Source organism: Felis catus, chromosome E3, assembly GCF_018350175.1.
Source record: "Felis catus isolate Fca126 chromosome E3, F.catus_Fca126_mat1.0, whole genome shotgun sequence".
Lineage (NCBI taxonomy): Eukaryota > Metazoa > Chordata > Mammalia > Carnivora > Felidae > Felis > Felis catus.
In genome coordinates, this window is record NC_058383.1 from 10,788,259 (window position 1) to 10,812,610 (window position 24,352).

The 24,352-nt window shown below is 60.4% G+C and overlaps 1 protein-coding gene across 7 annotated transcripts in view; it reads left to right on the top strand.

The window, feature by feature from the left end:
* GTF2IRD1 (GTF2I repeat domain containing 1) overlaps positions 1-24,352 on the top strand; it is a 121,721-nt gene that overhangs the window by 30,524 nt on the left and 66,845 nt on the right. For 5 of the 7 annotated variants that reach the window (XM_019820602.3, XM_023247025.2, XM_045047593.1 and 2 more), the window contains exons 2-9: positions 5,001-5,129; positions 8,384-8,525; positions 10,870-11,025; positions 12,756-12,939; positions 13,656-13,966; positions 15,197-15,286; positions 17,351-17,434; positions 22,260-22,443. In XM_019820602.3, coding sequence (XP_019676161.3) covers positions 5,007-5,129; positions 8,384-8,525; positions 10,870-11,025; positions 12,756-12,939; positions 13,656-13,966; positions 15,197-15,286; positions 17,351-17,434; positions 22,260-22,443 — 1,274 coding nt within the window. In that variant the 5' untranslated portion in view covers positions 5,001-5,006. Of the gene's footprint in view, positions 1-5,000; positions 5,130-8,383; positions 8,526-10,869; positions 11,026-12,755; positions 12,940-13,655; positions 13,967-15,196; positions 15,287-17,350; positions 17,435-22,259; positions 22,444-24,352 lie in introns of those variants that run through there. The other 2 variants (XM_045047594.1, XM_019820603.2) reach the window with 2 other exon arrangements.

The following is a 24,352-nucleotide window of genomic DNA, read 5'->3' on the forward strand; positions in this document are numbered from 1 at the left end:
TGTAGTGTCCCACATTGCCCCCCCCCCCCTTTTAATTTTAGTTTTCTGAGAGCCTGGCAAGCCCAAAGTTGTCACTCTGTTTATAGCTTGTGAGCGTCCCAGTTCCTGCCTGACGTGGCCGACTGTCACACCGGTTAGTTCCCCGAGGATTCAGGGCGTGCCCATGAAAACCCGAGCAGGCGTTCGAGGCAGTGGGCACACCGTAAACCCAGCAGGCATGGCCCTGGCCTCCCAACGCTCACGTTCCTGTTGGGGAAGTCGGGTGAGAAACACACGAACGGGTCCCTTCAGATCGCAGCAGGTTCTGTGCGGAAAATAAGAGACGGGGAGCCAGGCGCCTGGGTGGCTCAGTGGGTTAAGTAACCGACTCTAGATTTCGGCTCAGGTCCGGAGATGGGGTGCGGAGACTGCTTGAGATTCCCTCTCTCCCTGTTTCTCAAAGAAAGACAAAATAAATTTATAAAAAAAGAGTTGGGCAATCAGTGGGGTGGGGGGGGCTGCTGTGTGGTCTGTGTGGTCAGGGGCTGTGCACAGAGGAGCTGGGGCTGGTGGAGCGGGAGAAGCCGTGGGAGTTGGAGGCCTGGAAAAGCCTGCTGCGCAGGGGAACCGCAGGCAGGAGACCCGGGGAGGGGAGTGCAGGTGGCAGGTGAGGGACACGAGGGGGAGGGAGCCAGAGCCCATTGCAGAGGGGAGAGGGCCGATGGGCCAGAGAGGGCAAGTGGGCCCAGGTCACATGGGGTACGCGCTCAGGGAGGTGTTCTCTCCACTCTTCTAAGCAGGAGGGCGGCGTGAGAGCGATGTGGCTGCTGTTTGCAGGAGGGACCATGGGGGCAGGAGAAGGGCGGGGGTGGGGGGACAGCGAGGGGTTCATTGCCGAAGCGTGAGCAACTGAGGGTGGTGGCCCGGGTGGTCAGGTGGCCCTGGTGGTGACAAGAAGCAGGCAGATCTGGGTGCTTTCTGGAGCCACAGCGGCATGATTCTCCCCCGACTGTTTTAGAAACGAAGAGGGGCGCCTAGGTGGCTCAGTCAGTTGAATATCCCAGGACTGATTTTGGCTCAGGTCATGATCTCACAGTTTGTGGGTTCGAGCCCCACATTGGGCTCCATGCTAATGGTGCAAGCCTGCTTGGGATTCCCTCTCAAAAATAGCTAAACGTTAAAATTTCTTTTAAAAATAGGGGTGCCTGGGTGGCTCAGTCAGTTAAGCATCTGACATAAGCTCAGGTCATGATCTCATGGTTCGTGAGTTCAAGCCCCGCATCAGGCTCTGCGCTGATAGCTCAGAGCCTGGAGCCTGCTTCGGATTCTGTCTCTCCCTCTCTCTCTCTCTCCCCCCCCCTCCCACCCACCCCTGCCATAAATAAATAAACACTGGAAAAAAAAATTAAAATTTTTAAAAACAAAAAAAGAAATGAGAGAGAAGGGAGATGAGGACGAGGCCTCTGTTTGAGCCTGAGCACCTGGGCGGATGGCCGGGAGAGGCAGGTCTAAGCAGGGAAACACGGGGCCTACTCCGTTTAAGTTGCTTGTTAGACGTGGAAGAGGACAGGTAGGGAGAGAGAGAGAAGCCCAGAGTCACCAGCCTGTAGGTGACATTTAAGCCAAAACATTGCAGCGAGGGGCAGAATTGGAGGGGGGAAGAGGAGGGCGGGGGGGGGGGGGGGGCGGGGGACTGAGCCTGAGCCCTCCTCCTGGGTTAGGTTAACAGTCAATGCCAGCAGTGTGAGTGGCCAGGAGGTAGGAGGAGAATCAGGTTGCCGGCACCCTGGCAGCCTCTAGAGACGAGTCTGTCGAAGGAGAGGAGAGAGACAGAGCTCGTGGCCTCCGCGCCCTCACAGGCCTCCTCCATCCAGGAGCCCGAGGGCGGCTGGCAGGCCCTCGCCGCTTGTGCCCTGCTTCTGGGGCCAGCCACCTGTCACCTGAGGCGTCCCTTCTGGTGTCCCCTCCTGGGGACCCCAGAGCAGCTCTTGGCTGCCTCCAGCCCGGCTCGGCCCGGCCCTGGCCGCCAGTGCTCGAGGGCTCCAGCTGTGGCTTCTGTCCTCACCACGGGCCCCCGGGCCCCCGGCGTCTGTCCTGTTTATGCCAGGCACTTGCCTCCTGCTTTACTACTCTCATCTTCGTATTCTCTGTTCTGTGTAGTCTGTTGGTTTTATTGAGTGGTTTTCTCCCCGCCTCGGGTTAGAGCCAGCCCCCCACCCTACAAACGAGGAAACTAGGCGCGATGCCTGGGTGGCTCAGTCAGTGAAGCGTCCAATTCTTGATTTCCGCTCAGGTCATGATCTCATGGTCGTGAGTTCAAGGCTTACATCGGGCTCGGTGCTGACAGGGCGGAGCCTCCTTGAGGTTCTCTCTCTCTGCCCCTACCCTGCTCGCTCGCGCTCTCTCTCTCTCTCTCAAAATAAATAAACCTTAAAAAAACACTTAAAATTTTTTTTAAAGTTCATTTATTTTTGAAGGAGAGAGAGTCAGAGTACGAGCAGGGAAGGAACAGAGAGAGAGAGAGAGAGAGAGAGAGGGAGACACAGAATCTGAAGCAGGTTCCAGGCTCTGAGCTGTCAGCACAGAGCCCCACAAGGGGCTCAGACTCACAAACTGTGCGATCATGACCTGAGCTGAAGTCAGATGCTTAACCGACTAAGCCACCCAGGCGCCCCCCAGAAACCCTTTAAAACAAATGAGGAAACTAGGGTTTGGGGTAGTTGACCCAACGTGGTCCTCTTGGCAGGCCTTTGTCTGGGTCTCCCCGTGTGTGTGGCTTACGGCTCCTGGCCCGGCGCTCTGGCCCCTCTGTCCCATCCACAGCCGCTCTGGCCACATGGGACCCTCTCTCCGAAGCCTGGCCGTTTGTCAGAGGGGGGACTCTTCTCCGTCTTGCCTCCCTGAGTGCTCCCACCTGCTCGGGACAAGGAGTCAGGGGACAGCCCAAGCCGAGCCCCCTTTTCCTCCCTCCCTTCGTCTCAGTCCCTGGTTCCTTCCTAAATGGATTAGGACTCTGCAGGAAGGAGCCAACAGCGGTCTGGGTGACCCGGAGGCCAGGGCCGTCTGGTGCCTCCTGCTTTGCCCTGATTCAATTTGGGCCTCAGCAGCTGGGAGGCTGGCAGGCTGAGGTCCGTCTGGGGACGGCTCGAGGGGTGGCCGAAGGGAGGGGAGAAGCCTTCCAGCGCCCCGGGCCGGCAAACCTCTCAGCTGCTCACACGGCAGACCCTCTGGTGGTCTTCATGCCACAGAAGGCTCCAGGGGAGGCCACCGGCTGCCTGCCGGGCCCTTGGGATGTCCCGTACGTGGCCTGTCATGCCCTCAGCATCCCTTAATACTGTGGACTTCAAGCATTTGTAAAATTGCAACCTGGGAGAAGAAAGGAATTTTATAAACATTTAGAAGTGAACCCAATTCACATTCCGGCCAGCGGCTGCCTGGCCTGTTGTTAAAATCAATATTTATTCACAGCCAAATAGCAGACTGGGGCCAGAGCCGAGGCCGGAGCCGGGCTCCAGAGTGTTCCTCGTTCGTTTGCGTGTTTCCATAACCGAAGTTCGGACGCTTCTCACCTGGTTATGTGTGAGGCACTCTGACGCTTGATCTGCGTCACCGACCCGTGACTCACAGGAAGCCTACAGACTGCGGTTTGGACCACACCCCCCCCTTGGCCCGTCATGCACATCGGGCCTGAGCTGGGCCCCGGGGGTCACCAGCCCCTGCCCTCACAGGGCTTACAGTCCAAGGGGCAGCTGTGGTAACAGAAGGCATTCTGGGTCTGGCACCCTTTAAGGTAGCAGGCCCAGCTGTCAGCCCGCCCCCGGCGTCCCTGTGTGCAGGAAGCGAACGGGACGGGATCCACAGACTCCCTCTGATGCTCACTCCCCTGAACTGGCCACCGGCACCTGGCCTGGGGCCCATGCACAGAGCCCTGGAGGAGCTGAGCCCAGAGAGGGAAACCCAGAGTCCCTGCCTCCACTCTCTGCCCTCTCCTTTGCTTGGATTGGCAAGAGGCCCTGGCACTGGGACAGCCTGTGGGGTGGGGGGGGGCTGCCCCCAAACCCTGGCCCTGACTCCTGGGGGTCTGGTGAGGGAGGGGCAGGGAGGAACTGGAAGCAGGGGAGGCTGACCTGTGTACCTAGTGGGTTCCCGTTCTGGGCTGCCTGGGGCAGCCCTGACATTGGGCCCTGGTCTGAGGGTGCCCCAGCGGGGGGAAAATGCTCCTCTGTCCTCCAGGATCCTCGTGACTATGGGACAAAGTCCTGTCTTGGGGAAACCCTGTTCTGAGATGAAGTGGCCTCTGCCCCACGGTATCTTTCTGAGCTCGGGGGGGCCTCGGGGCAGTGGCCTGGCCTAGGGAAGCCTGTGGCTTGAGAGTTGTGACGGAGGAGGCTGGGGACATGTGGGAGGCCAGCGAGGACGCCTGGCCCAGCTGGGGCAGGAAGGGGCAGGAGGTGGGGCAGCGGAGGGCACCTTGCCAGCAGAGGTGACCATTAAAAGCAGGGCGGGCAGTCGGTAGAGGACAGAGGGGCACTCCGGTCGGGGAGAATGGATGTGGGTATGTTTCAGAGACGGTGATGCTTGGCGTACCTGGAGCGTGGGGTGTGAGTGGGGGAGCTGGATGGGGGACAGGAGTCCAGAGGTAGGCAGTAGGGAGCCACGGAGGGTGTGTGAGCGAGGCAGAGCCACTGCCAGAGCTACGTGCAGGGGGAGAGTTGGTGGTTGAGGTGCCAGGCAGACTGGCCCTGGTACCGGCATTGCAGGTTCGGGGGACGTTTCGTGGAGCGCACTCCCCAGTCTCCTGCCGTCTGTGCCCGTGCCCCCGTGGAGCTGTGTGCAGGCGACTGTGTCTCCGGGCCTGTCGGGGCTCTGACGACTTCATGCGTACGAGACCCTGGTGTGAAGAGGTGGCCAGCTCTTGATTCGTCCCACCTGGGAAGCAGAGGCGGCCCCTGGGGGCCTGGGCAGTGGGCAGCTGCCGAATGTGCCCCGCACGCCCATCTCCTCCTCCTCCCTCCCTCCAGGTGACCATGGCCTTGTTGGGGAAGCGTTGCGACATTCCCACCAACGGCTGCGGGCCCGACCGCTGGAGCTCCGCCTTCACCCGCAAAGACGAGATCATCACCAGCCTCGTGTCTGCCTTAGATTCCATGGTGAGTGCCCCCGTCTGCCCTGGAGGAGCCGAAGCCGACCGCAGAGCCGTGGTCTCACTCCCCAGCCTGAGTCTCAGTGGCCCTGTCTGCAACAGGGCCCTCTGCCCACGTCAGCGGGCGGGAGGCTTAAGTGATCGGGATGGAAAAATCCAGCCCTGCGAGTAACCGCTGTCCCCTCGTCCCCTCTTCTTCATTACCTCGTGCCATTCGAGTCCCATCCCTGGGAGGGTCCCAGGCTTCCCTCCCTCCCCTGGGGTCCCCTGGAGGATAGCGTGTGGGCAGTGATTCGTGCGAGAGCTGTAATCCCCAATGTTAAAAGCAAGATGTGGGACTGCATCTCAGGACCAGGAGAGAGAAACGCGGCCTCAGAAATTGTACCTAACCCTATGGTAGTTTGTTCCAAGTAAGGAAATAGTAATGTCATTTTCCTGTAGCCTTTTCCTGGGGGAAAGTTCTGTGACAGAGGGTAAGTGGGTGTTAAAATCTGTCTGGCATCAGTTAGTTGCACCCTTGCATTTTGGGATGGTGAAATTCAAGTCCAGAGAAGGCAGTACCTTGCCTGGAGTCACACAGCTTGGCCAGCTTTTGTTTTATTTTTTAAAAATGATGGGGCGCCTGGGTGGCTCAGTCGGTTAAGCGACCGACTTCGGCTCAGGTCATGATCTCGCGGCCCGTGAGTTCGAGCCCCGCGTCGGGCTCTGTGCTGACCACTCAGAGCCCGGAGCCTGTTTCGGATTCTGTGTCTCCCTCTCTCTGACCCTCCCCTGTTCATGCTCTGTCTCTCTCTGTCTCAAAAATAAATAAACGTTAAAAAAAATAAATAAATAAAAATAAAAATGTTTATTTAGTGATTTTGGAGGCAGGGATGGAACATGCACACGCTGGGGAGTAGCAGGGGGAGAGAGAGTCCCAAGCAGGCTCCCCACTGTCCACGCAGGGCCTGATGCGGGGCTCGATCCCACAAACTGAGATCATGAGCTGAAATCAAGAGTTGGACCCTTAACCGACTGAGCCACCCAGTTACCCCTTTATCTTTATAGTTTTAACATGTTTGTGTCTCTAAAATTTTTTTTAATGTTTATCTATTTTGAGAGAGCGAGATAGTGATCAGGGGAGGGGGAGAGAGAGAACCCCAAGCAGGCTCCCCACTGTCCACGCATGGCCTGATGCGGGGCTCGATCCCACAAACTGAGATCATGAGCTGAAATCAAGAGTTGGACACTTAACCGACTGAGGCAGCCCAGCATGATCAGTTTTTAAAGTGGCCTTTCGGGTGCAGAGTCTACGGTTTCCAAGAACAAGGGCCCCCTTCCAGGCTGTTCCTGCTTAGGGACCTCGAGCGCTATTGAGGTGGTGCGTGTGGGCCAGAGGCGGTAGGCACCGCTGGGGAGGTCGGCTGGGTACGACCCCGTCCCCGTGCAGAGCGTCCTTCGTGAGGAGGGGAGCCCCAGGAGCTCAGCCGTGCCTGCTGCAGGGGCGGCGATGGCGAGGTCAGCTGTGACAATGGGCAGTTACGACCCCCACGACAGCCACTGAGCCGTCTGCGGTAATTGATATTTAAATTGTAGTTAGTCGAGGGGCGCCTGGGGGGCTCAGTCGGTCAAGCGTCCGACTCTTGGTTTCGGCTCAGGTCACGGTCTCACGGTTTCGTGGGTTCGAGCCCCGCGTCGGGTCTGTGCCGATAGTATGGAGCCTGCTTGCGATTCTCTCTCTCTCTCTCTCTCTCTCTCTCTCTCTCTCTCCCTCTCCCTCTCTCCCTCTCTGCCCCTCCCCTGCTCCCGCTGTCTCTGTGGCTCCCAAATAAATAAGTTGTAGTTAGTTACAATGAAATACGGAAGTTCAGTTGTTCAGTTGCGCTGGCCTCATTTCCGGGGCTTCGTGGCCACAGGTGGCTATGGCATCGGAAGTGCAGGCAGAACATTCCCATCGAGACGGAGAGTTCTGTTGGGCGGCACTGCCCTAGAGGGTGTTACGGAGGCTCCTCAGGGGAGCAGTGGCCCTGTAGCTGTCCTGGGGGCGTGGACAAGACCCGCCTCCCCCGGCCTTGGGTCCCTTTATGGCCTTCCTGAGGGACCCTGAGGATGACAATGACACTTGCTCGGCGGTGACCTGGCTGTGGCATTGTCTGGGACCCGGGGCCCTGGGGCCGGGGTCCTCGGGTGGTCTGCATGGGGCCAGACCTCTTTTAGGGCGTTTCCTCACAGTCCAGGTCTCTGTGTCTCTGGGGACATCACTTCCCGGGGAGTGAATATCTCCTCCAACAGCAGGTTGCTTTAATCTTCAGAGGAAATCAGCACACACCCTTCACCATGGGAGAGCCTAGGGGACAGGCTTGCTGGCTCTACAATGTCCCTGCCCCCCCGCCTCCTCAGCAGAGCGACTCTGAAGCCGAAGCTGCCGCAAGAGGCATGATCATGGCCCAGAGAGGTTGAGGAACCTGTCCTAGATCACACAGCAGCAGGACTGTGATGAGAAGGCAAGCTTCCTGACTGCCAGCAGAGCTCTAACTCAGATAAAAACCAGCATTTATGAGGCGCCGAATGCAAGCTGAGAGCTTTGCAGGCAGAGTGTTTCTGCTGACCTAGGTCAGAGGGCTGAAATGCTCGTGGTCTCGGCTGCAGGGCCCCTGTGTGAGGGCTTCCTGTGCTGTGGGCCGGCCAACCTCAACTCTGGGACTGCAAAAGTAACCTCTCCGATTGTGTACCCACACGAGGTGCCCCGGTTTAGAGATGTGTTTTCATGCCAACCAGGCCCCACGACCAAGCCCATTGAAAGCCTGGGCACTGGGCCGTTTGGCCCCATTAGTCCCAGAGCAGGAAGGCGCTGATGGGGGATTGAAGCCTGGATCTGTCTGAGCCTTGGTTCTCCTGGGGCCCCCCACCTCCTCCTCAGTTAGGACTTTGAGAAAACCGAAGACAGGATTGTCCCTGGGGCTGGGGCCAAGCCTCAGGCCAGAAGCCTCCCGCCCCCAGAGCAAGGCAGACCTGGGAGGAGGGACGGGCAGAGGCCATGTGTCTTCGTTCTCCTGTCTTCTCCCCTGACCTTGACCAAGCTTCGGTGGGGGCGGGGGGCATCATTCACTCATTCCTGCTGCAGAACTGACCGAGAACATTGGAGGGGTGACCCCCCCCTCGAGCTGCCGGTGGGTTCTCAGGCAGCTGGGAACTCCCATCGCCCCCCCAGAGCCGTCACTGGAGGTGTCCCCAAGCAGGGGGAGCCTTCCCCGGGCTCACGTACCCTGCTCCCCGCTGCAGTGCTCGGCGCTCTCCAAGCTGAATGCGGAGGTGGCCTGTGTCGCTGTGCACGATGAGAGCGCCTTCGTGGTGGGCACCGAGAAGGGGAGGATGTTCCTGAGCACACGGAAGGAACTGCAGTCAGACTTCCTCAGGTTCTGCCGTGAGTAGCCCGGGGCTCCGGGGGCGGGGCCTGCGGTCCCTGAGGGCAGGGGCTCTGGCGCATCTCTGGGTCCCCAGAGCATTACCAGGTGGCCCTGCGTCGGGGTGGGGGGTGGGGTTATGTAGGCTTCCCAGTGTGGCATCGTTATGGGGGGGCAGAGTTTTTATTGGAATCAGACACACAAACCCCAGGGGGGGCCAGGCCCGACCCCTCCACCTGCTCATTGACAGAAGGGGACACTGAGGCCCAGTGTTGCCCGGTTCCTGTGAGTCTCTGACATGGGGACTGAGTGCACCTGTTCACCTAATACTTGCTGAGTCCTTGCTGTGTGCAGCACCCTTTACAATGCTAATAACTCAGTTACCCAGGGCGGGTAGGCACTCTCATTGTTATAGTAACAATCTTGGAGCCGCCTCCTAGTGGCTCTTGGGGACCAAGTGACTGAGGACCCATGAGGCACGAAGGAAATGCTTGATAAACTCGATCCGTAGTGCTTTGGGCCAAGCCGTGTGCTCAGGAAATACTTACCTCTGGTTTACAAATGAGAAACTGAGGCCCAGTGAGCATAAGCCACGTCCCCCAGGGACACACAGCCGACAAGCGGTAGAGGCCAGGTTTCTGTTCGGAACGCCGTGCTCTTTCTGCTACGCCCCTTCAAAATAGGGGAGGGACATCAGGACACCCCGCCCCCCCCTGCTGGGAGCTCCGAAGCAGGGGTCTTTCTGAAGCCTCCAACTCCTCAACGCTACGTGGGCCTTTACACCCTCATAACTCAGCCCCTGGCTCTGCGTTCTCCCCTCCCAGCATCCCACGTCCTCACCGCAGGCGGTGCTGTGCTGAGTGCTGGCTCACCTCCAGGTGCATTCTCACCTCTGCCCACTGGAAGGCCCTCCCTCCTCTCCCCTGCCCGCAGATGCCTCCCCGGCCTCCAGATTCACATTCCTCCCGCCCAGGCCCCCTCTGTGCCGCTGCCACTCCTTGCCCCCCACCCCAGCCCTTGCTCCCCACACTGTTCCAGCTTCCCATGCCCTAAGCTTCCATGCGTGCTCCTGGTAAGCTCCTGAGTGAGGTCAGCCTCACCTTTGTGGTGAGTTAGGTCCTACAGGGTTGGGGCCTGGCCCCAGCGCTGGAGGCCAGCATCCCTCCGGCCATTTGAGCCCACGATTTGGGACTCAGAGCTCTTGGGGTTAAGAGCAGGCCCTGAAGTCAGACGTGTGGGGCCCTATCCTGGCTTCGCCACCTGCTGCCCAGTGGGCCTTAACCTCCTTGTCTGTGAAAGGGGAGGACAGTGCTGCACTCCTCGAGGGTCGATCCGAGGATGAAACAAACCTCCTAGAGGTTAGAACAGTGTCAGGCACGTGGTTTACACACAATATATGCCGGCTGTTTTTGTCCTTGCCACTGTATTAGCATCTGCCTTATACCCGGGGTCTGGACCCTAGATCAACCATTTCAGGGAAGGCTGTCCCCTGGCACTGGACTTTCAGTGCTCCCAGCTTCCAGATGCTTCCCCAGCCGCCCACTCAGCTCTGAGAGCCTGTGCCCTCTCCCCAGGTTGGGTGGGGGCTGGACCAGGGTAGAGTAGACAGTGCCAGGGTCCTGTGGCCCCCGATCGGCCAGGCTGGGGTGTGTGCACCTGGCTTCCCGGAGCCAGGCAGAGCTGCTATTTATAGCCGGGAGCTCGGCTGGTTTATTTCAAGCTCCACGGATCCCGGGAGGGGAGCCGGCTCCAAGCTGCGAGGGGCCCTCCAGACCCTCCACCCATCCCCTTTCCAACGCATTTTCTAGCATTTCCCTACCCAAAGGTTCACTGATACTCCCAGGGCCCCACCCTGGCCCAGCCTGGCATGAACCTGCCTCTTTGCAGCCCCTTGGCCTCCTGGCGGTGTCCCCATCGTCTCCTCGTCTGGCAGAGCAGAAAACTGGGGCCTCGATCGTCTAAGACAGCATTAGTGTCAAAGCCCAGAGAGGGTTGGATGGAACAGACCTTGGCTGAACCCCCGTTCTGAGCCAGGCCAGCCGGTTTTTATGCAAGAGCTCACAGACTGAGGCCCAGAGAGGGAAGGGACTTGCCCAAGGTCACACAGCGAGTTAGAGGTGACCAGGAGGAAACCCAAGCCCTATGCTAGGCACTAGGAACTCAGAGATGACCAGCCCTGCCCCGGGCAGGGGTTTGGGGCAGGGCCCGCTTGTTCGTTCGTTCGTTCGTTCGTTCGTTCATTCATTCCTGTTCCGTGTTGAGTGTCTCGCTGCAGGGTTCAGCGCGGGGCAGGGACATGCCAGCTCGCTGGGCAGGTGGTGACATGGGTGCTCGCCATGGCCCGACATGCTCTGTGTCCCGCAGGAGGGGCCCCATGGAAGGAGCCGGAGGTAGAGCATCCCAAGAAGGTGCCGCGGGGCGAGGGTGGCGGCCGGAACGTCCCTCGGTCTTCCCTGGAGCACGGCTCGGACGTGTACCTTCTGCGGAAGATGGTAGAGGAGGTGTTTGATGTTCTTTATAGTAAGATCCTTCCTCATTCCATTTGGGGCCCCCGGGCGGGTGGGAGCCCCGGTCCCTGCCCTGCTGAGGAGGCCCCTCCCGGCCCCACCGCGGGCCCAGGGCAAGACCTCCAGGTGTGCCCCCCCCCCCCCAGCCCTCCCTCGTCTTGTATCCCCAGGCATGGCTCCTCCACCCCGGCCTTCCTTCCTGAACCACCGTCCCCACTGCCCCAGCCTGCCTGGCGCTGGTCACTGCCACCTGTCGCCTGGAAATGGCCCCCGGCTCGCCCTCGTCTCTTTTCGCCTCCAGGCCGGCTCCCTGCTGCCCCCACCTGTCCTTGACCAAGGGCCTCTTCCTAAAACACAAGTCTGACCAGGAAGCTCTTCCTTCCACTGCCCTGGGGGCTCCCCACTGCCCTCAATGTGGCCTAAGCACCCACATGGCCGGTCCCGCCCACCCCCAGCCATGCTGCCCTGCCTGACCGCTGTGCCTTTTCAGACTGCCTTCCCCTCTGTCTGGTGGCCGCCACATTATTCTCTAAGGCTCGGCTCTGGGAAGCCCCCTGCCCCACTGGCTTAATGCCCCCTTTGGGTACCCACTGTGTCCTGTGTCCTCACCAGCGCTGTGCTCTCTGGGGTCAGGGTCTGTGCTTGCCCTTCCCGCTGTTCCCCAGCCTGTAGTTCAGGGCCCAGCAGCGGCAGATGTTGACAGGGTGTTTGTTGAACGACCGAGCGACAGCTAACTTAACTAGTTAGCCGAGTCCTTCCTGTGCGGGAGGTGGGCGGGCCTGGCCTCCCTCAGAAGCGTCAAGTTGCAGAATCTCTGGCCCAGTGGTAGCCTTCACACTCTCTAGGTGACCTTGGGCAGGTCCCTAAGGGCCCCACCTCTGGCTTTGTTCCCTTCTCTACTGCAGCCTTTGGTTGTGTGGAGCAAAGGTCTGTGAGGAAAACTCCCGCTGTCGTCTAGATGTCAGGAGGAAGAGGAGGCCTGGGTGGGAGGGGAGGCCCGGAGGGCCTGGGTGGGCACGCTGGCCACCCTGGGAGGGGAGGACTTGTCACACGTGGTTGGCCAGGCAACCGCCCTTTTGGCAGCTACGGGGTTGGTGCCCACAGCCCCCCCCACGCCTCGCCCCACTCTGTCCCACCACCGGTGGAACCTGAGGTGGCCCTGAGGTGAGCGGCCTCTTACTGGCTCCAGGTGGGGCTGCAGGGTGGGAGTGACAACCGTCATTCCTCACCCAGGGCCCCTGGGCCACCCTGAGTCCCCAGCCAGTCTCCCCTCCATTCACCCCTTCTTCAACCCCACCGTTTTCTGTCCGTGTGCTTCCTCTCTTCCTGAATCTGTTCTTCCTGCTTCCACTCCCCTCCCTCACCTCCTCCCTTCCTCCCTGCCACCTCTCTCCCGGCCTCCTTTCTCTCTCCCCCGTGTCTCCTCCTCACCTCCCACCCGCAACCCTGCACCCCGCCCTCCCCTCCGCCCGGGTGCCCTGAGAGAAGAGAATGGCGAGAGAAGCTGGGAGCCCTGTCCGTGGGGGAGCCCTGGCCCTCGGGTGCACACAAAGGGGACTTGTCCCTAGCGCTCGCCCACCCCTGCCCCCGACTTAGCCTGTCCTGTGTGAAGCTCACAGTGAAGGGGCCCGTGGGGTCCAGTTTCCTGGGAACCCGGCACCACAGGGAGTGACTCCACGTGGCCCCAGCCCAGCCTGGCTGCCCTCTCACACTAGACCCTCTCCTCGACCCCCTCCCCCACAGGCGAGGCCCTGGGAAGGGCCAGCGTGGTGCCCCTGCCGTACGAGAGGCTGCTCAGGGAGCCGGGGCTGCTGGCCGTGCAGGGGCTGCCCGAGGGCCTGGCCTTCCGGAGGCCAGCCGACTACGACCCCAAGGCCCTCATGGCCATCCTGGAGCACAGCCACCGTATCCGCTTCAAGCTCAAGAGGTGAGTGGGCCCGGGGCCTGGTGGCTGGACTGTGAGGTCCGGACCAGGACGGGCCAGGAGGGCGACCTGCTCAGCCGCCTGTGGCCACTTGCCCAGTCACGGGGAGGGGACTTCAGACACCCGAGGGGGACTAAAAGCTCCCAGCCTGGCGGCGGAGGTGAGGCAAATGCCCGGTCGTAGAGCATGATCTGAGCCAGGGCGTTGTGTCCCGGGGGCCCCCGGGGGACTTCGGTGTTGCAAAGAGGCTGGAACAGCCCTGGCCGGGAGCCACATCATGTGTGCTCGCTGGGGTTATGTCAGGGGCTGGGGGGAAGGCGAGGAGGTGGAGGCTGGCGAGCTGGGTCGAGCGCTGGGGCTGCCTGGAGACCGGCCCGAGGCCGTGGCGTTGCCCGTGGGTGTTCAGCAACCCCCCTCCGCGCACAGGCCCAGAACAGGAGGGATGTGGTAGGAGCTGGGGGGCGACCGGGCATGTGATGGCTGGGTGGGAGGCACGGAGGCCGAGGGGCAGGGCCCAGCTCCTCCAGCGGCCCTGGGCACATTACAGCCCTGCCCTGGCCTGCACCCCCGCCTATAAAATGGGGACTAGCTCCCGTCCCGTGTACCTCGCAGGCCGCCATGTTGTGCGGGGGCCGGGCTGGGGGACTAAAGGAAGAGATGGGACCTTCTGGTGGGTCAGGTGTATGAAGCCATCACGTGTCCTTCTCTCCTTCACCCAGGCCGCTTGAGGATGGCGGGCGGGACTCGAAGGCCTTAGTGGAGCTGAACGGCGTCTCCCTGATAGCCAAGGGGTCTCGGGACTGTGGCCTGCATGGCCAGGCCCCCAAGGGGCCACCCCAGGACCTGCCCCCCACCGCCACCACCTCCTCTGTGGCCAGCTTCCTGTACAGCAGCGCACTCCCTAACCACACCACAAGAGAGCTCAAGCAGGAGGCGCCCGCCTGCCCGCTTGCCCCCAGCGACCTGGGCCTTGGCCGGCCCGGGCCTGAGCCCAAGGCCTCTGGTGCCCAGGACTTCCCCGACTGCTGTGGTAAGCTGCTGCTGGGACCCCTAAGTCTGGGGGTGGGATGGGGGTCACTCGTGTGGGGGCACCCTCCCGGGGCAGGTCCGGGTGCCCGGGCCCACCCCAGGCTGAAGGAGGCACGTTGGGACAAGGGGCTGGGACAGGACAGCTGGCGACCCTGGGCCTCCCCTCAGCCGTCTGTGAACAGTATCCTTGGCCTGGGGCCAAGCGATGTCCAGAGGAGTCTGTGGAGTTAGTAAACGTGCTAATCGGTCACATGCTGCATCCCCAGCCTGGGTTGGGGGTACTGGAGATAGAGAAGGGACCCCTGGATGTGAGAGAGACCTTGGGCTCTTGGCTCAGTGGCTCCTTGGCTCAGTGGCTGTGTGTCCCAGAGCAAATCTCTACCTCTCTGAGCCTCAGTTTCCTCATCTGTCAAGTGCAGATGCCAGTAGAACCTCTCACAAGGTTATCGTCCGGGTCAAGTTCCCGGGCCAGTCAGAAATGCACATTCTCAGGCCCTGCCACAGTCCTGCTGAGTCTGAAGCTTTGGGGACGGGGCCCGGTCGCCCGTGTATTCGAATCTGCCAGGTGATTCAGATGGTGCTCAAGCCTGAGAACTGCTGTATTAAAGCACTGAGTCCGGGGCGCCCGGTGGCACAGTCAGTTGAGCATCTGACTGTTGATTTTGGCTCAGGTCATGATCCCAGTGTCGTGGGATCGAGTTCCACATCGGGCTCCATGCTGAGTGTGGAGCCCGCTTAGGATTCTCTCTCTCTCTCTCTCTCTCTCTCTCTCTCTCTCTCTCTCTCTCTCTCTGTCTCTCTCTCTCTCCCTCTGCCCCTCTCCCCACCTGCGCTCTCTGTCTCTCTAAAATTAAACACACACACACAAAACCCCTGAGTCCAATGCTTAGTACATAGTAGGTGCTTAGAGGGGGCTGTTATCAGGAGGAGAATAAAGGGCTTCCCTCCCCTCCCCACCGCCAAATGTGTGGGCTGAGCGGCTGGTGGGACTTACACACCTGAAGTAGGTGTCCCCGCCTGTAAAAGGTGTCCTGGGACATCACAGCTTCTCCCTGATCTCCCGTTTGGATAGCAGACTCTGCCCCTGGTCAGGGAACTTGCCTAGAGTTCGCGATCACAGGGCTCAGTTCTGGGGTCTCCCTGATGGATGAGGCTGTTACCCCAGGCCAGATCTGGGGGAAGCCCTCTTGGGGCCCACCTTGAACCTGTGCCTCTCCTCTGCCTTGTCCAGGACAGAAGCCCCCCGGGCCTGGTGGTCCTCTCATCCAGAATGTCCACGCCTCGAAGCGCATCCTCTTCTCCATCGTCCATGACAAGTCAGGTAGGACGGTGCCCATAGCAGTGCCCTGAGCAGACTGGGGACCCGGGGCTGGGGGTGGTGCTTCCCGAGATGGAAATGTGTCCACTGGGTCTTAAAGGAGAGCTGTGCACGAGGGACCTTGAGTCAAACCAGAGTATGACAGTTCTGCATTGCTATGTGACAAACTACCCCGGAACATAGCTTAAAACAGCAAGTGTTTCCACCTCATGGTTTGCGTGGGTCCAGAATTCAGGAGCAGCTTAACTGGGTGGTCCTGGCCCCGGATCTCTCATGAGGTTGTGATCGGGTTGCCAGCGGGGGCTGTGCTCATCTGAAGGTTTGACCGGGGCCGAGGATCCACTTCCAGGCTCGCTCATGTGGCTGGTGGCGGAAGGCTCCTTCCTACTGCATGGGCCCCCACGGGGCTGCTCGAGTGTCCTCGTGATGTGGCGGCTGGTTTCCTGACATTAGCAATCCCAAGCAGAGTAGGGAGGAAGCCACATGTCTTTCATGACCTACGTCACTGGTCACCATCAGTTCTGCCGTGTTCTACCCGTTGTTTTTTTTTTTTTAAGTTTGTTTATTTATTTTGAGAGAGAGAGAGAGAGAGAGAGAGAGTGAGTGTGTGTGTGTGTGAGCAGAGGAGGGGCAGAGAGCGGGAGAGAGGGGGAATCCCAAGCAGGCTCTGCACTGTCAGCATGGAGCCAGACGCCGGGCTCGAACCCACAAACTGCGAGATCATCACATGAGCTGAAGTCAGATGCTCAACCAACTGAGCCACCCAGGTGCCCCCGTGTCCTACCCTTTAGAAGCCAGAAATGAGCCACCCACACTCACAGGGAGCGAGAGGAATTAAACTACACCTCTTGAAGATGAGAGACAAAAAAATTATGTGGGCAGATATTAAAAGTACCACACGGTATTTGGGATTCATTTATACCCAAAGGGCTGAAGCAAGACTGTCCAGCAATTATGCCTTGTGGAGATCTCAGCCTCGGCTTCAGTGAGAGGCTCCTTAAGAAGACCTAGTCCCCTGGGGCGCCTGGGATGGCTCCGTTGGTTAAGCGTCCGACTTCAGCCCAGGTCATGATCTCACAGTTCGTGAGTTTGAGCCCTGCGTCGGGCTCTGTGCTGACAGCTCGGAGCCTGCTTCGGGTTCTGTGTCTCCCCCTCTCTCTGCCCCTCCCCTGCTTGTGCTCTGTTTCTCTTTCTCCAAAAATAAATAAACATTAAAAAAAAATTAGGGGCGCCTGAGTGGCTCAGCCAGTTAAGTGTCTGACTTCGGCTCAGGTCTTGTGGTTCATGGGTTCGAGCCCGGCGTCGGGCTCTGTGCTGACAGCTCAGAGCCTGGAGCCTGCTTCGTGTTCTGTGTCTCCCTCTCTCTCTGCCCCTCCCCCACTTGCGCTCCGTCTCTCAAAAATAAACGTTAAAAAAATTTTTTTTAATTAAAAAAAAATGAAAATGAAAAAAAAATTAAAAACGAAAATAAAAAAAAGACCTAGTCCCCTGAAGGGCGCCTGGGTAGCTCAGTCAGTTAAGCATCTAACTCTTGATTTCGGCTCAGGTCATGGTCTCGCGGCTTATGAACTCGAGCCCCACGTCAGGCTCTGTGCTGCCAGCGAGGCTGGGTAAGACCCCAGACGTACAAGGTGTGAGGGTTAGTGGTCTGAGGTCAGGACTCGGCATCTCAGGGAGAGCACCCTCTCAGCCCCCTGCCCGTCTAGGGCAGGAGACACCCAGGATGGACAGGCTGAGCCTACGTCATTAGCCACTGCCCGTGGGGGCAGACAGAGGCAAGAGGAGAGAGCAGGTGTGGAGACCAGCAGGGCGTTGTGTAGGGCTGTCTCCTGGAGGAGGCTGGGGCCTCAGGGCCCCCAGTGGGAGTGGGTGGAAGGGGTGAGGCCCCTCCGGGGGGCTCTGCCGGAGAAAGCCCGGTGGCCTCGGCTGTGGAAGGAGTGTGGCTGTCCTGGTGCCCCGGCCCAGCGAGGAGGGTCTAGTGGGGAGCTGGACGCTCGTCACGAAGCAGCCAGGCCCTGGGCTCCCCGCTCCGACCCGCCCTCACTCGTACCTCCTGTGTTTTGATAGAGAAGTGGGACGCCTTCATAAAGGAAACCGAGGACATCAACACGCTCCGGGAGTGCGTGCAGATCCTGTTTAACAGCAGATATGGTGAGTGGGCGGCCCAGCCCGCTGTGTGGCCCCGGCAATGTGCTGAGCATCTCATTACGTGGCAGTCACTTGTGTTCCCTAACATGACAGCGGGAGCCATATGCTGGCACACCAGCAGTGCTAATGTCATCTCCTGTCTGGCTGGGGGGCGGTTGTGTCAATATTTCCCTTCCAGATTTCTCCTGGGGGGCGGAACTGATGGCAGAGCCCCAGCCTTGACTCACCTGCGGGAGGCAGGCGGGTCGGCATCCAGAAGACCCAGAAAAACGGCCGCTGGCCTCGCGCACTTGCAGGGTCCGCCCCGCGCTGCGCTGTTTCCTGCCGCCGTGCCTTTGGGCCTCTGGGCCTCTGGGCCTCTGGGCCTCTGGGCCTCGCCCTCCGCCCGCCATGCCCCCCACGTGTTTGGGGAGCACACTCCCACTCGTTCTTCGAGACTCAGCCTAGGCCGGCCGGGCCCCCAGAGCCGTGATGGGGTTCTCTCTGTTACGCGCCCTGCACCTGATGCCCCTTGTCTGTATCTGTTCCCGTGACGGCCAGGACCGCGCCAGCCCCTCCCTGTGTCCCCAACACCCAGGACAGAGCCGGGCTCAGGGCGCATGTCTGCCCTCTGCACCTGGCTGGTCGCCGGGGCGGGCATGCCTTCCACGCGGTCCAGCTTCACGCCCAGTGGACGGCGAGGCCACTGGTTGGCTGGAAGGCGGGCGCTGGAGCAGGTGGTCTGTAAGCCCCTCCCACCCTGGGTGCTCTGAACAACCCCCCCACCCCGTGCCACGCGCTCCGACACACCCACTCTCCCCGTCTCCCCGGCAGTCCTTGCTCACTCTGTCTTTACTGAGCTCCACCTGTAAACCCCGCTCAGCGGATGGCCACGTGTGGCCCTTGCCTGCGTGGGCGGCTCTCACTTAACTGTGGAGATGACGCAAGTTCCCGTAGGTCACCGCAGGTGTGACAGCCACCACCCGCTGAGTGGTGCTGCCCCACGGCGGGGAGTCCCTCCGTGGATGGGGCCAAGGGAGGAGATGGGGCAGGGGCCCCGGGAGCTTCCTGAACGTGCACGGTCCAGAACGAGCACTGTGCTGGGAGTCCATAGCCACTTGCCAGGTGACCTGGAGTTGGCCGTCACCCTCGGTAACCTTGGCCTTCTCAGCTTGAGCAGAAGGGACAGCGTGGGGCTTCACCCTCCTCTCTTCTGTCTCTTTCTGTCTTTCTGTCCTCGCTGTCTCTTCCACCCTCCCCTCCTGCCTCGATAAAGGAAAACCCTTTCTCCGACACTTCTTTTTTTTTTTTTTCAATGTTTATTTATTTTTGGGACAGAGAGAGACAGAGCATGAACGGGGGAGGGGCAGAGAGAGAGGGAGACACAGAATCGGAAACAGGCTCCAGGCTCTGAGCCATCAGCCCAGAGCCCGACGCGGGGCTCGAACTCACGGACCCGAGAGATCGTGACCTGGCTGAAGTCGGACGCTTAACCGACTGCGCCACCCAGGCGCCCCATCTCCGACACTTCTGACACCGGAAGGGTGGGTTTCCCAGCCCCAACAATTCTCCAGGCCTCTGGACACCAGCTGGGCGTCCTACAGTTCAGTCCCGACGCAGACCCCACAGGTTAAGGGCCCAGTCCCAAAAGACAGCCCCGCGGTTAGGCCATTTGAGGCCTACGGTCATTTTTCTGCGTCTTCCGGATGGTTCCCCAGACGGGCACCCGCACTTCTGTCCGCCTCTGCTATACATCCACGGTTCGCATGACCCCTCAGGCTCAGCCAGCCAGCCTGCCACAGTGGCTCACAGAACCCGGAAACACCTTGCTTACCTTTACCTGTTTATTGTGAAGGGGACGGACGAACAGCTAGAGGACGAGGTACACGGGGTGAGGCCTGGCGAGTTCTCGAGCGCTGGAGCTTTTGCCCTGGTGGAGTTTGGGGTGCACCCTCCCGGCACGTGGGTCTGCCAGCTCGGAAGCTCGGGGGAGCCCTTGGTTTAGAGTGTTTACAGGGGTCCCAGTAAGTCGGAGGGATTGGTTAAAACATTGTCCCGTGGTGATTCGCTCAATCTCCAGCCCCTCTCTGTCCGGGGCGGTGGGGGTGGGGCTGAAAGGGGCAACCCTCTGATCACATGCCCCCCCACCCCGAAACCAGTCCCCATCCTGAGGGATCTGGGGGCACCCCCCTCATTATCATAAACTCAGGTGGGTTAAAAGGGGCTTAATATAAATAACAAGGCTCTTCTCAGGCCTCTCTCTCAGGAAATCCCCAAGAACCTGAGTGCAAGGCCACACATGGACTTCTTATTAGATCACGAGTTGCTCCCTCCCTTTTTTGTTTTTTTCTCACGCTTTCACTGGTTCGCCCACTTATCAGTCATGCATCCTGAGCCTTCCCACCTTGTGTCGTGCATGCAGGCCAACGCTGGTCTCGAGGCACTTCAGCAGGTGCCTGAAGATGTGTCTTGGGTTGTAGTGTAGTGCCTGGCGGCGGGGGGGTGGAGGGTGGTGGGAGGAGCCCTTGGAAAGACAGGACCACACAGAAAAAGGTGAGGTCTTCACAGGCTTGAGCAGTCAGGGGTGGCTTCATGGAGGAGGTGCCCTTTGATCCACGCTGGGGCTAGGGAAGCCTAGGCCTGCAGGCTTGGCAGGCTGTGCCTTCTGGATTGGGGCGGGGCTGAGCCAGGCTCTGGAGGCCTCGTAAGGAATCCGGCACAGCCTGGGCGTCTTTGATGTGGTCTTTCTAGTAGACCCGCTCCTCTCCTCTTGCCTGGACCGTCCCAGGCAGGTGTGAGCTGGATGGGCAGTAGGGGGAGGGGATCTGGGGAGGACTGGCTCTGTCTGCCTTGGGAGCCTTCTGCCCCAGCCGGGCTGGCACGGCGGCCTCCAGTCTTCCCGCCTGTAGTGCCCTCTGGATGTTTCCAGAACGCTGAACCTTTTGCGGATGCCAGCACCTGGCCTGGCCACATCCAAATCCAAGGAGAAGCACTGGGCTTGGAGTGGTTGAGGCCGTGTCCCTTCTCCGGCTTCCCCAACTCTGAGCTTTCCCTGCAGCTGTGCCGGGGAGAAGGCAGTCCCCAGGGGCACGCTGTGGCTGGCCTGAGGTATCCCACAGACCCTGGATAAGTGGATCCTGCCCCTGGCTCTGCCCTTTCAGCTCTGGGTGAAGTGGGCCAGCAATGGGGCTGGGGTGCAGAGTGGGGGGCGGGGAATAGAACAGAGAAGAAATGGGGGGAACCCCAGCCTCCAGGAAGCCTCAAGAACATTGTCACCCGAAGGAGATTGAGACTACGAGGCACTGAGGATCCTGCATGGCGGCTCCGTTCTCCCGTCTCAGTGGGCAGAGGCTGGAGGCCAGGTGGGATTGACCGCTGTCCACTGGGTCCCCTGGCCTCCGAAGAGACAAGCCCAGCAAATGAGAGGACCCCGAGTGGAGATGAATTCACACAGACTCGCAGAAGCCACCGCTGACGGGCTGGGGCTGGGGGTTGGGGGAAAGACATGGTTTGACAGCTGTTGAGATTTCGAGGGTTTAATTTGACAACGAGCTAAGCGTGGCTTCACAGTGGGATCTGGCTGCCAGAGCCGCCAACGCAGACCCGGCTGTGTCAACAGAAAAACAGTGTTGACGGTGTGCCAGGGAGGGCCCCAGGCAGCTCGGCCCTGTCCCGCTCCGGGCGTGGCTGGAGGGGAGTCCAGCTCGGAGCTGGCACCTGCTGGGACACGGAAAAACGCGGTGCGGCCGGCACGGGGAAGGGCCCGAGGAAGGGCACGGAGACGCAGGACCACTGGGGAAGTTTGGAGGGATGAGGCAGGAGGGAAGCAGACACCGAGCCCAGCAGGTCTCCTGAGACCTCCCAGGCCCTGGGGGGGGGGGGGGGGGGAGGGGAACAGGGACCCATGAAAGTCCCATCAAGCACATAGTAGGTGCTCAAAAAGTACTTGGTGCCTGAATGAGTAAGAACACGGGACGTAAGTGAATGATTGAGATGGCCTGAGACTGAACCCAAGGGTCCACAAGGAAGGAACAAGGAACCCACTTTGTAAACCCGGATTCTGCCTGCACTGCTGTTGGCAAAGTTTCTACAGTCTCATTTCTGGCCCTGATGAGTAAGCATCATGTGCACCCCCCACACCTCCCTGGAGGAAAGAGCATGTCTGGAAGGCTGCAGGAATCCTGCCGAGAGCCCCCTCAAGCCTGGCTGCCGTTCACTCGCTCACCGAGTACAGGGAGCAGCTAGTCTGTGTCCCATCCTGTCTAGATAGATCCCAGATGGGGAGCGGTTGGCCGCCTGTGTCCCCGTGGAACTGAGGTTCTGGACAGTGAACCAGCATACAGACGAGTATGTGTATAGTGTCAGGTCATGGTGAATGTGGGACGGAAAACAAAGCAAGGCGAGATGGAGGGGACTGGCGAGGTGACATCTGGGGGGACGCTTGAATGGGGAGAGGGAGGAAGGGCAGTGTCTGGTGATCTGGGAGGAGAGAGTCTGAGTAGATGGTAGAGCATGTGCAAAGGCCCTGGGGCAGGTGCGTGTCTGCCGTGTTAGGGAGGCAACAAGGAGGCTGCAGAGACTGGGATGAGCAGAGGGGGCACAGGAGGGAGGTGAGTCAGAGGTGATGGGGTCCTGGTCACGTGGGGCCTCGTAAGCCCAAGTAGGACTTCGGCTGTCACCGAGGGGGATGGGAGCCCGTGGGCATTTTTCAAGAGGGAAGTGACATGCTGCTCCATGGCCGGACGGGTGCAGGGGATGGGGTGGGGGGAGGTGATGGTGACCACGGCCCTGGGGCCCCGCATGTCCTGCAGCTTCCGTCCCGCGCTCAGCCTTGCCGTTGCCCTTCCAGCGGAAGCCCTGGGCCTGGACCACATGGTCCCCGTCCCCTACAGGAAGATTGCCTGCGACCCAGAGGCCGTGGAAATTGTGGGCATCCCCGACAAGATCCCCTTCAAGCGCCCCTGCACGTATGGGGTCCCCAAGCTGAAGCGGATCCTGGAGGAGCGACATAGCATCCACTTCATCATTAAGAGGTACAGGGCGGTGTGCGGGCCTGGGCTCGGGGTGCCGCGGTGTAAGGGCTGGGTAGGGCGCCATGGCAGGCGCGAGGCCGGGCCCGGGGAGGCGATGATGACGCCTGGGTGGGATGAAGAGGCTCTGACAACCGAGAGGATGGGCGGGCCAGGGAGGGAAGTCGGCCTCCTTAACCTGATGGGAAGGCTCTTCCTTCCTGGCCTCTTCTGAGGATTGAACGGGGAAACTGAGGCACGGCACCTGTGGACACTCAGTAAGGTCTTAGTAAGAGGTGTTTTCCTCCCCCTAAAGAAGACTGAGGCCTTTCAGCTTACCTGTCCCTGGAGGGGGGCCCACCTGGGGTCACACCCCACCTTGGGCTGCCCTACCTGCTGGTAGGCTGACTGCCTCTCCTGTCTCCCTAGGCAGCCTGGCGCAGGTGTGGGTAGGTGTGAGAAGGCAGGACAGGATGCACTTGAGAGCTGCAAACCCCCAGGGTGGCTGGGTTGGGGCGTGGGGGCAGCCTGCTGCTGCCCGTCCCGCAGTGTCGTTGCCCGAGACTCTAGCAAGGAGTTTGCCCTCACAGCCGGTTGGACCCCCACCGTGCAAGCATCGGGGTCTCCAGGCAATGCATGGACTCCCTGGGATGTTTCCTCCTAAGTGGTTAGAGATGGAGGGTGGCCAGAAGCCATGCCGTCCAGCCCCCTGCCTCCAGGCAACAGGGCACCTGCTCCGGGAGCTCTCTGAGGGCACGCCTCCAGGGTGTGCGTGTACCCACGGGCGTGCTTCCTGACTAGAGGCAGGCACTGAGGGCGAGGACTGCGTGTGGCTTGTGGCTGAATTCCCAGTGCCTAGAACAGCCCCTGATATGCAGTAGGTGCCCATTGTGTATGTGTGCAATGAGTGAATGAACGAACAAATACTTGTCCGGGGGTGCGAGGAGGCTGGGCGTGGGCAACGGCTGGGGATCCACTCAGGGCACGGAGCTGTTCTAGAGCAGTGGGCAGGACCTCTGCAGGGTTGCTGGAGGCCAGAGCGGGGTCTGCTGGGCCCCTTTGCTTTGGGGGGGAACAGCAGGCTCTAGGGCGACCAGGGCCCTGGAGGTGGGCAGATTCGGGAGGGTGCTGTGGCATCATCCCGGTTGGCGGTGGGTGGAAGGAGAGAGGTTGGCTCCATTTGGGGTGGATTCCGAGCTCTGCTGGGTTCGCCGGTGGGTGGACGGTGGGAGTGTGGAGGGGAGCACGGAGGCCAGGATCACGCCGTGTTTCTGGGCGTACAACTGGGGGAAGCAGGTCTGGTGTGGGGTGGAGAGTTCACGTGGGGTATGCCAGCCTGGAGATGATCGGATACGGAATTTTGAGGAGTCAGAAGCTCCAGAGGGAGGTCTGTGTCGGGGTAAGATTTCTGAGAGTTGTCCTCATGGGCCAGGTAGGGCTCTCGCCAGGGTGGAGATACAGAGGAGAAGGGAGTCCCCACTTTAGAGGCCAGGGCGAGGAGGAGGAGGGGGAGGAGGAAGGGGGGAGGAGCCACCAGCAAGGAGACTGAGAAGTGGGGGGTGTGGGGGGCGTGGTGGGAGGGCAGATTATTCTGGAAGTCCGCCCTGACCGTGTGGTCTCCTGTTTGGAGCCCTTTCCAGCCCCCGGGGTACAGTGCATACTCTGGCCCCAAGGCATGTCGTCAACCCCCCCCCCCCCCCCGCCTTCCCTCCCTCACATGGAGCACAGCCTTGGACACCCTTCTCTGAGTCCAGGCCGCCTTACCGCCTCCAGGCCTTGGCTGAGGCTCCTCCCTCCGCCCGGATCAGCTCTCCCCAGCTTCCCACCTGTGTTCATCGTTCAAGGTGTGCTTACCCCTGGTCTGAGAGTCCTCCCCGGCACCCTCGTTCAGAAAGGATTTCCCCCCCGCCACGTACTGAAAGTGAATTGAAAC